This window comes from Misgurnus anguillicaudatus, chromosome 23 (assembly GCF_027580225.2).
Source record: "Misgurnus anguillicaudatus chromosome 23, ASM2758022v2, whole genome shotgun sequence".
Lineage (NCBI taxonomy): Eukaryota > Metazoa > Chordata > Actinopteri > Cypriniformes > Cobitidae > Misgurnus > Misgurnus anguillicaudatus.
Window position 1 is genome coordinate 11,800,879 of NC_073359.2, and position 11,971 is coordinate 11,812,849.

The 11,971-nt window shown below is 36.5% G+C and overlaps 1 protein-coding gene across 1 annotated transcript; it reads right to left on the reverse strand.

Moving 5' to 3' along the window:
* Nucleotides 1–137: 137 nt before the first annotated feature.
* Nucleotides 138–8,776, reverse strand: LOC129453864 (5-hydroxytryptamine receptor 3C-like). Its single transcript, XM_055218248.2, has 10 exons — nucleotides 8,747–8,776; nucleotides 7,990–8,035; nucleotides 7,700–7,872; nucleotides 5,259–5,303; nucleotides 5,071–5,177; nucleotides 3,659–3,828; nucleotides 3,416–3,582; nucleotides 3,098–3,308; nucleotides 817–1,008; nucleotides 138–518 (listed from the first exon to the last, which is right to left on the reverse strand). Exons 1-10 carry the CDS (start codon nucleotides 8,774–8,776, stop codon nucleotides 232–234), a joined length of 1,428 nt encoding a protein of 475 aa, XP_055074223.2. The 3' UTR covers nucleotides 138–231.
* Between the last annotated feature and the right edge of the window lie 3,195 nt (nucleotides 8,777–11,971).

Sequence of the window (11,971 nt, forward strand, 5' to 3'; positions counted from 1 at the left end):
TGTTATTGTATAGTTTTTTCTGTAAAGATAAAGACTTGTTAATATTTAAAATTTATTTAACTTTGAACAAACTCTTGCCAGTAAATAACATAAATTGAAATCCACGGTAAATTACCGGCAACCCCGCTGCAATAACATTGCAATTTCTACGGAATTTTTTGCACTGCGTTCCATCTGATGTAAAAAGTCAATTGAAGCAGATCATATAAACTCAACCTTCCCCTATCATTTTCATACCAAAGATGCAGTAATGTTGTACCAATAAAGCCAATAGACTACTATAGTGAAAAAACTCACTGAGAGAAAGACAGTATACAAGCCGAAAAGCATTCGATCAATGACTTGACCCAAATGTACCCACTCCTCTTCTCTCTGATCAGTATTAAAATGTTTATTAACACTTTGAATGATGGATTGTAAGTTCTGGCTTATGTTTCTCAATTCCTGAAGAGTAGGAGGCCTCTTGTGGATGAGTTCAGTCTCAGGGATTTTAACAGGATCACAGTTAATGGTGTACACTGAAAGAATAAGAGAGCTTGTTGACATCAAGTTACAGCAATCTTTAAGCAATTACTAAGATTTAGGCAAATTTTGAACTGAACTGTTTTTGGTTAAATATTGCCCCCCCCCCCAAAAAAAAACCCCAAAACAATTGTTGCGCAATTGCATTAGAAACCAGGTGTATGAATCACATAATGGTCAGTCAGTGTATAATAATGATTTATAATGTGATCTGTTTTTGCCAGAGGAGGCGATGAAGAAACAGAAGTTTTTAATAAAAAATACCATCGTGCAGTGTAGCATGCTAAATCTCACCTTCAAGGTCACGGTTTTGGTCATCGGGTTTCTTGCTTAAACAAACAAGTCTGGCGAGATATTTGAGGAAAAGCACCTTTGCCCACTCAGGTAGTGGTGGATAGTTGCTGGAGCCACACAGGATATTAGTGATGAGAATCGTCTCCAGAAGACTCGCCACCATCAGTGCCAAACACAGAGAAAAGAAGGCATCTGGAGAAAAATGTAAGACAAATTTCTATAAAAGTCAACTTAAGCTTGATCATGATAATAACATAAGAAGTGTTTTTAAACTGTCCTAGCCAGTCACGACTATGACAAGCAATCTATTTATGTTGTATTGCACTCTCGTCGATGGTCTAAAATGTCACTTTACATAAAACATGCAACACATACAAACAATTCTGTAGTACTGTACTGTAGTAGACCTTAAAGGAATAGTCTACTCATTTTCATTTAAAAGAGGAACTATATTTTATGGCGTAATAGCACTTTTGGGAGTACTTCGACTCGCCTGAAAAGTCCGCTCCCCTTCTCACTCTCATAATGGGAGAGGGATGGTGTTACTGCGCCGAGTCGAAGTACTCCCAAAAGTGCTATTACGCCATAAAATATAGTTCCTCTTTTAAATCCGCTTAGAAAAGCGCTACGTTTTTTTTTGTACCACCAAACTTGCTCGTATAACTACTCGTCTTAAATAGGAAAAACGTTGATGTGTTTGGTCACTTCTAACTTTATCTCTGATTGGTACCATTGAATGAATGGGGCTAAGCTAAATGTTATCGAAGCGTCGCAGCGCGCTCCAGCGCTTACGTGCACGCACACAGATGATAGAGGGATGTATCAACAATTCTTAGTTAAGGTAATAACATATTTTAATATTGAAAATGAGTAAACTATTCCTTTAACTCTGCAGTGCTCCAGACCTCCAGGGTAAGATTTGGGGAACCCTGCCATAGATACTTTCACCTTATAGATTGCTGCAGTGATGACGTATTTTTGTAGGCTAACCTGGAAGTTAGCGGAATACTGGTTCCCTCGCAAAAAAAACATTCATTTTTCCCATAGACTTTTGGATTGTTGCAAAAATAAGCTTAGTGTTTAACAAAAGTTAAAGACACTTACACGTTTTGTCCAACAAGTTAATCATCATGGAGGAATACAAATGTTATGAATTTGAAAGTATAAATGCGTTTACTAGAAATATAAAGCGATGAATTTTGAATTCTAAAATTCATAAATGTTGTGTTCATTGGTGAAGATTATCTTGTTGGACAAAATGTGTAAGTGTCATAAACTTTGACATAAGCTTATTTTTTGCAAAAGTATAGGTGAAAAATTAATGGGCTTTTTTTGCGAGGGAACCAGTATCCCGCAAACCTCCGGATTAGTCTACAAAAATACGACATCCCTGCGGCACTCCCTTGCTCATGGGGTTTAACTCTTTACCCGCCAATGACAATTGAACTCGTCAATTAAGAGATAAAGCTTCCCTGCCAATGACGAGTTTTTCCGGCAAACCGTATTTCCGCTATTATCCACCAGGTGGGCATCTTACCCAACTTATAAAAACCGGAAGCAACCCTTTAGGGCAAACAGGAAGAACTTAATGTATGTTTTGATCTTTGCTTTGAATCGAATCACTATCAAAAGTCCTTTACAAAAACACAATTATCTCAGCTTTTTGCTCAAAATTTGTAGAAACCTACCCATATTTTAGAGGTGATAAAAGGAGAACAAATGAAGATGAGATGAAGCGGGTTTTTTTTTACGCAGACGGTCTATTATTTAATTTGATATATTGTATGTTTATATATTTAAAGAAAAACATTTTTTGGAAGGCATTAAACTTTTGTAAAAATTATAAAAATGTTGCCGCTGGCTGGCAACTTTAAAAAAAAAAGGCTGGCAGGAAAAGAGTTTATTTCCATGATAATTTTCCTGTAGCTACGAGCCTTGGGTTAGCAGTGCAAAGATATATTGTATTCCAATTGTATAACTTGAATGCACTGTAAGTCGCTTACACAAAGTGACAGTAAAATGCATAAAAGTAAAAGCAAATATTGTAAATTGAATATTAGAAAAAATGTTATGACTAAGTTTACACATTACATACGAACAAAGCCGAATTTTGATTGGTAGCTACGGTCAAATAGAAAAAAGCAAAACACTGCAGTTTATTTTATGCCAGCTAGAGGGCGCTCAACTTTAAAACGTAAGCATAGGTCATATTCGGCTGCATACACAAACAACCTATGAGGTTGTTTTTCATAAAAAGACAGACTGAAGTATTTATACAAACTTATGAGAGGTAAGCTGTTTCCTGTGACAGGCAGCATGTCGTTCATTAATAGCAGAAACACAGTGTATCCCAAGATGAGAGTCATTTTGAAGGCGGAGCGATCCGTCTCCTGAGGCGGCAGAAGAAAACTGAACAGATCAACAGTAATAAGGAAGCAGCTGGGAATCAATAGGTTCACGATGTACATAGTGGGCCGACGTCTGAGGACGATCTAAAACAATACAAGTAAAAAAATTGTAGTATTGCATTTAATTTAATGAAAACACTGTTTAATTTAAACAACCAAATAATAACATGTACGTTTTATTGTGTTCATACATGGAAAATAAGCAAATCATATGAAGTATTCATATTTTCCACTGGGAGTAAACCCTTTTCAGAAAGCATGTTTATCAGCTCCCACTCTCCTTTGGTTGCCATCACATCTAGAGAATTTTGAAGTGTGCTCTCCACTGGCTCAGTAAATAACATCTGAATATCCTCCACTGTAGACAAAAATATATTGATGACCACAGAGATATTGTAGGGTGCTAAATGAAAATGTATCATTCAATCACTTACAATAGAGTTTGTATGAATTAAAGGTGAATGTACAGTTCTGAATATCGAATGGGAAGGTGTAAATGTCCAGGTTGCAGGAACTGATCACGTGAATTGGTTGATCATCCATTACTAAACCCGTATTAGTAAGGTAAAGGTAGTACGTAACTGGGGCTTTATTTTCATCCATGCTACACAGAAAAAAGATAATCTTAGAAATATGTAAATATATGTTATCAAATATATTCACACCTGATGCAGGTTTATAGGGGGTCGCACACCGAACGTGCAGAGCCGCGTTGTGCTGCGTCTAGGACAACTCGGAGGTATCATACACCGCGCACATTAAGTGCACATTAAACAGCGCAAGCTTAGTCAGATAGCGTCTACTTCAAAATGCTAAATATATGTTAGCAACCAATGTTAATCATTAATGATTTGGGACAAATATGGTGTTATTTAATGTTAAACTATGTGAGTGGCGCTCTGTAGCGCGAAAGGGATTTGAGCAACTTCCTGAGTCGTAGCTGGGAGCCGCGGACAGGCACCACTTGTCGGCACCGGTGTGCGTATACTCATAGAAAACAATGTGTTCGATTTTTTTAGAACAGCGCGATGCTGCGCGTCCGGCATGCGACCCCCTTAAGGCTTTAACTTAATAGCTTTAGTTTAAAATAAACACACAATGTATACATGTGATAATTTATATGATCAAAACCCGATTTAAAACAACAAACATCTGTAGTACAGTATTAAACCAACCCATTCTCACCAAAAAGCGTAAAAATGACACGCTTTTAGCAATAGATACGCCAAATTCCGCTTTTGCGTGCATATGATACGCCAGTCCTTCCCATTCACTTATATGGCGAATCGTTTTGTGTCGTTTTATTTATTGTTTTCTGTTTTTTTTTACCATTGTCGCTTGGGTTTAGGGTTAGAACAACTTTTTGTTATATAAAAATGACATCCTAACCCAAACCCCATCTCTAACCCCAACTCCAAGCGACCATGACTTAAATATAGACAAAAACATGGAGAAACCTGTATATTAAATAACCTGCTTAAACAAATCTGAAATCTAACCCTAAACCCAAGCATAAATTGTTTATAAAACATAAAAAAATTAGAAAACAATAAACAAAACGACACAAAACGATTCGCCATATAAGTGAATGGGAAGGACTGGCGTATCATATGCACGCAAAAGCGGAATTTGGCGTATCTATTGCACGATAATCACACTGCGTGTCATTTGTACGCATCTTGGTGAAAATGGGTAGATTAAACAGTATTTGTTAGCATTAGTTTCACAACATTATATCACAATAGCAGGACTTCCATCGCTGTAGTGATTATATTAAATGTGACACTTTTCCTTCCCTATATGCACGTTCAGAATATATACATATACATATACATGTAGTACTCACAATTCATTGATAACAATATCAGGCATCCACAGCTTTTTTCTTGGCAGTGCGATTCGATCTGTTCCACATTCAACAGGATCCCAGCTCAAGCCTTCAATATTCCAAAACTAAAAAAGTTTCAAAGTTCATGAGAGGCAAAAAATCCTAATTGTTAAAAGAAGCCTAAAAACAGTTACATAAGGACTTACCAGATACCTCCAAATGAAGGACTCAAATATTTGTGCCTTTTCATCCTGATAAAGAAAAATCAAGAACAAACTAAATTGCAATCTAATTTCCAATCTACACTGTAAAAAAATACTTTGCTGCCCTAAAATTTTTTGTTGAATCAACTCGGATTTACAAGTCATTGCAACTTACTATTATTTATCTTGACTAGAGATGAGATGTTATACTGTAACTACAGGTGAGTTGTTATAACTTATAAAATTAAGTTGACTTTTCTAAACATAATTTACAAGTTGTGACAACAAGTTGATTTAACAAAAAATTTTAAGGCAGCAAAGTATTTTTTACAGTGTAGCCCTAAATTGTGCATGACCTTTATGCTTGCTTACCTATGACGTACAACAACCATAAAACAGTTTACTTTTTAAACAATTAAGACCATAAATACATTTCATGGAGCCTAGCCTACATACAGTTGGCGCACAGTTTCCTGGTATTTTTTATTTATTTATTAACTCCTTGAATTTAGCACCTCTTCACCTCCTGTGGCCTAATGTAATAGAAAATGGGGTACAATAGTGAGCTAAAAAAATACAGGATTATTTTTAAACCATCAAATCTAAACATTTTATTAATTAATTTACCCCAATGGTTGGGATTTGTCCGTTTTTGACCCAACGCTGGGATCCGATACAAAATGAGATATCGCGGAATAAGCAGCCACCATCAGGGCATTTCTTGCATACTAAAGGGGATCGCACACCGGTCGCGCAGCTCAGCGCCGCGCCATTCTAAAAAAAATCGAACACATTCTTTTTTATGAGTATTTGCACACTGGCGCCACCAGGTGGTGCCTGTCCGCGCCGCCCAGCTTTGAATCTGGAAGTTGCTCAAATCCCTGTCGTGCCACACAGCGCCACTCACATAGTTTAACATTAAATAACATCATATTTGTCCCAAATCATTAATGATAAACATTGGCTGCTAATGTTTATTTTACATTTTGAAGTAGACGCTATCTGATGAAGCTCGCGCTGTTTAATGTGCACTTCTGGTTTACAATACCTCCGAGTTCTCCTAGGCGCGACGCGGCGCTGAGGTGCGTGGCCAGTGTGCGATCCCCTTCAGGCTAAGAGATTTTCCATTGCATAGTACCGCTTCCTTTTGGGGGCTTTTCCACTGGATACAGTACGTAGTACCCAATACTTTTTTAGTTCCACCTCTGTTGGGGTTCCAAACGAGCTGAGCTGATACTAAAACGTGACGTGAAAACACTGTAGATCAATGTAGATCATTAGTCTGAGAGAATCGTCACTACCAGCGTCATCGCTATAATGCAAGATTAGCTTTAGCTTCATGCAATCCTGTTGTCATCTATGCTTTGAAGTTCCCAAACTCCCTTTTAGCTGTGAAAAATATCCACAGGTTGAGAATCAGGAACACTATACCCAGCCCAGTCTCACGAAATTTCGTTATATAGTCACAAAATTTTTTCGTGATATTATCACGAATTTCCACGTTTTTTCGTGATCGTATAATGAATTCCTGTTTTCACATATTGGTTACTCAACTGTTTTGTCCTATTTTCTTACCATTGTTGCTTCGGTTTAGGGTTAGATTTACATAAAATGACATCCCTACCCAAACCCAACTCTAACCCTAACGCCAGGCGACATATAAAAAAAAACAGAATTTTTTTTATAAACCATAAAGTGACATTCTAATGCAATCACCAAATCTAACCCTAAACCGAAGCAAAAATGGTTTAAAAATAGGAAAAAGCAGTTGAGTAACCAATACGTGATAATCAAACGAAAACAGGAATTTGTTATACGATCACGAAAAAACGCGTAAATTCGTGATATTATAAAAACAAAAATCTAAAAATTACGTGACTATATCACGAGACCTTATGAGACTGGGTAGCTATACCAGTGTTTTGCAGGCTTGCGATTTGAGGATGTATAGCATTCCAACAACGCTCTCACTTGTATGATGTCACAGCGGTAAGCAGCGCAAATAAAACGACACGCCTTTAATCCCTCCCACTCTGAACTGTTACTAAACTTGATGGAAAAGCTAACCAAGCCAAAGTGAAGTGTGCTGACACGATCTAACCAGTCCCAAACCAAATCGGAGGGTTGGTGGTTCAACCCCCGGCTCCACCTGACCAAGTGTCGAGATGTCCTTGAGCAAGACACCTAACCCCAGCTGCTCCCAACGAGCTGGATGGCGCCTTGCATGGCTGACACCGCCTTTGGCGTATGAATGAGTGAGTGAATGGGTGAATGTTAAGCCAATTGTAAAGCGCTTTGGATGGTCAGAGGTCTGTTAAAGCGCTATATAAATGCAGTCCATTTACCATTTATTACGTCATAACGTTGTTTATTTCTGGATTTGATTTTTACAGCTCTGTATGACTTTACTGTACATGACTGGCAATGATATTACAGAAACTTACCACATCAATAATTCCAAACAGAGTGAAGGACACACTGATGTTAGTTGGAGTTCGTGGGTAAATAACTGGCCTCACATCAGTTTTACCAAAGACGCTTGCTTTCAGGGCAGTTAGAAGAGCATCTGTCGTTGGTTCAGAGCAGTTAATAGCCTCAGAAGATTTCATTAACAGAACTGTAAGAATAAGTTCATATGTTAAATACAACAAAAAGAGTAATCAGAGTCAAACATTATTGTGGTTACATTTTTATTTGTTATATTTGTAATTAAAATGTAAATGGATCATCCCACCCGATATGATGAGACAGTAGATTGTGAAATGAAAGTCAGGAACAGCCTAAAAAGATGATGTTAACATGTAATAAACATGTAATAAACAGGTACATTGGTTATTTGTTTAGCAGATACCTTTAAAATGTCCCGATGAAGAGCAATAGTCTCACTTTTTAACTTTTAAATCTTTCCACACAATTCATATTTATCCACACCTCCAACATAGCATGAGGAGTAGTATTGTAATACTTTGAATTTTTACTTAATACATAATAGTACATGTTTCATTGTACAGTGGTACTCATGACATGTAAATAAAAGAAATAACACTTTTAATCGATCCAGTGTACTTTTAGTAACAAGCATTGTATAATACATTTTCTATATTACCACAATGCCTGTTAAACATACAATAGTGCTAAAATGTTTGTTGATTAAACAAAAAATAAGGTTTTTATTTGTTAACCACATTTATTAACTTACAATAACAATGACCACAATATTTTTACACCATTTATTATTCGTTTGTTAAATTAACATTCAGTATATTAAAATAAAAGTTTTATTTGTTAACATGAATGCACAATAACATACTGTAACATTAACAGACAATTGCACTGGTTTTAATTAACAACATTAAGTCAATAAACATTGTAAACTACATTTCTCACTGTTAATTGTAAATAATGCAATAATGAAAATGAATTAATAAGACCTCAAATATTAATAGTACTCAAATCAGGTACTGCATTACTTTACTACATGAATGTCTTACCTTTGGTATCGAAAGGACTACCACAGCCATATCAGCTTGAATATGGTGACAGATAAGTATTTTTCTAAAATATAAATGATCTTTATTCTCACAGTTGTATGCTGTTTGTAAGGTTTCAAATGGAGTCCTGGCAACCTAAAAACCAAATGTTTTATAACACAACAACATGCAAAGCACAATATACCTCATGTAAATCCCACAGTACAAATTTGATGGTTAATGCAGGGGGGTTTATTTTCCATGCAAAGGGCAGCAATAAAAAGATTGCAAAATCTGTAACTGTTGTATTGAAAAAAATTAAAACAATAATAAAAATAATCAGTGTAATAAATTATAGACCATTAATATGTAGCTTAAAAATGTATGTACTGAAGCATTCACTAACATGTGCAGAATTTATCTATTACAAATTTGCATAAACTGAAGCTATTTTTTACTTTCTGTACTACGAACGTGCACAGATGACGCCTTATATACATAATACATATACAAAAGCGCCTTATATACATAATACATTTTCATTTGAAATCTCATTTACATACTCAAAAATGTAATTTATAATTTGCCCAAAGAAATCTATAACGTCCACCACCATGAAGCATCATGCATGATGTAATCTCCCAAATTACTTGTGTAAATATTTGGTAACAAACTCAAAATAGTTTTTCTTTTTGTACTTCACCAACGTTAAATACAAAATACATTTTCTTGTTTATTTTTTTTAGAACTATAGTTTATTCCTCAGTAAAGCGTTTCCTTGGACAAATACTTTTAATTCAAATGACATTTTGTACTGTACACTCTCAGAAAAAAAGGTACCTTTTAAAAAGGTACTATTTTGGTACATACTGATGTACCTCTAAGGCACCAATATGTAAACCTTTAGGCAGTGTTCGAATTATGTCAAAGATTATAGGGGTTCCCCGCACCGGGCCAAGCCCTCCCATCATTAAAGGTTAGCCATGATTTCACAAAGTAAGAGGTGATCCAGAATCAACATTTTTTGTTGGTCCTGGATCAACGTTTTAATAAAAGAACCCCCAAATTATCCTAACCCTAAGTAAAACCCTAACCGTTTTGACCCCTCAGACAGAAATCCTTTGAATGAGTTTATTGCGAAATTCATGTAGTATTTTAATTTTAATAAAAACCAGGGGACCCCCCTAATTTATATTTTTGTGATTTATAGGTGGTCCCTTAACGCTTAAAGGAGATTCCTGGACCACCCCAGCACCCCCTCAGTTCGAATACTACTTTTAGGTACAAAAGTGTACTTTTTGAAAAGGTACCAAAAAGATGTCAAATCAACATACCTGTATATTTTATGTTACTTTAACTTAACAAATTAAGTTCATTTAAACTTGTTTTTACTTGTGTTAAGTTATGTCAACTTATCACAACTTATTGTCAAGTCAACTTTAAATAGTTGTTTGAATTGACTTGCATATTTAAATTGTTTTAAGTTCATGCTGCATTTTGTACTGTGCAGTGACAACTTTTGTACCTTCTTGTACCTCTTTTTCTGAGAGTGTATTGTTATAAATAAATATAAACCTTATGTAATGAAGTTTTTAAGTAGAAACCAATGGAGACTATCGCTCATTATTTTGTTTTGCGTATCCAAATGGGTACTGATTTCTACTGAGTAGAAATGGCCTCGGAGGATTTTACAATCAAAAATATGGTAAAAAATACAACCTGTGATAGATGGCCCAGGTGTATCCAGAAAGGAAGACATGACAAAATAGCAAGCCACTGAATTTAACTCAGATTAGTAAGATTGTATGTTTACACTTTATGGGTAAGATTAGTGTTGGGCGATATGCCCTATTTTCAGATCGTCCTACCGTCAGCCTGTGAGATCGGCGATACACGATATTATCGGGGGGCGGGGCAGTAGTTTACTCATTTTTTTATTTGTTAATTTTTTACTCATTATAACAAGTCACTTGATGGGTGGACAAAAAAAAAACAAGAGCAACACCGTCATGACAGCAACCTTCTTAAACCTGATGCCATTAATGCGAGCGCGTCATTAAAACCCTATCATGATTACTTAATAACTGTAAAAACATGCATCTGCGCACGCACACACACGTGCGTGCACATAAACAATTCAATGCATTGGTTAAGTGCTGTTGCAGAAGACTGCACGTGTCAAGCAGTGGTGCTCTCATGAGGTGCCTTTTTAAACGCATCGGTCCAGCGGAACGCGATCATATTTTAAACACAATCATATATTAAACACGAGGGACGTGTTTCTACAACTCCTTGAAATGCATATCATAAACAGGATTCATACCTAGTGATCTGACTTCAGACAGAGCGCAGCTTTCTGCACGTACGCGAGAGTGAAAGAGAGGCGCTAATATGCAGCGGGTCATATTTTAAACTAAAAGTAAAGTTTGCCTCAGCTCGCATGAAACGCATTAAACTGAACAAATACATAAGGATTACTACTTTAGTTTATGTTTAGACTTCGGACAGACGCGAGAGCGCGTGCACGTGAGACAGAGAGAAGCGCAGCTGCTCATGACGCGGCGTGCTGGATTTAGTGGTAGAAGGAGACCAAGACGCGCGCATTAATGCAGGTACGTGCAAGAAGGAATTCTCTCTTTACAAGCTCTCCACGTAAAGTGAATCCCACAAACCCTCATGTGAGGAAAAGCATGCATTGTGGGTGTTAATATAAAACTATGATGATAATAATAATAATGATAATAACCATTCTCCAACTATCGTCGTGACTATCGCCATGAAAGCCTGCCATTGGCGATATGTCTGAAGATCGTCGATACACGATACTATCGTCTATCGGCACAACCCTAGGTAAGATTGATAGCAAAAACTCTGGATTTTTCTACAAGTGGTGCTATAATTAAATAATATTTAATGTGCACATATTTATATATCTGGTATAACATTTTACTAGAAAACTGTAAAATAAACTGTTTAGGATGATGCAAAACATGTTGAAACTGACCTGTGCAAGCGCTCGATAATAGATTCTTTCCACAAGGCTGTGATTGTGTTTGAACACTTAAACACTTCATAGTTTTTAAGCATACTACTAAGGGCCAATCTCATTTCTCTGTCTTACCCCTTCCCCTTTGTCTTCGTCTTCCCCTTGCCCCTCGAAACAGAGTGAAGGGGAAGGGGTAAGACAGATCGTTCCTCTAAAAATTGAGACACCACTCAATTACCGTTTGCGTCACCTTCCCTTGC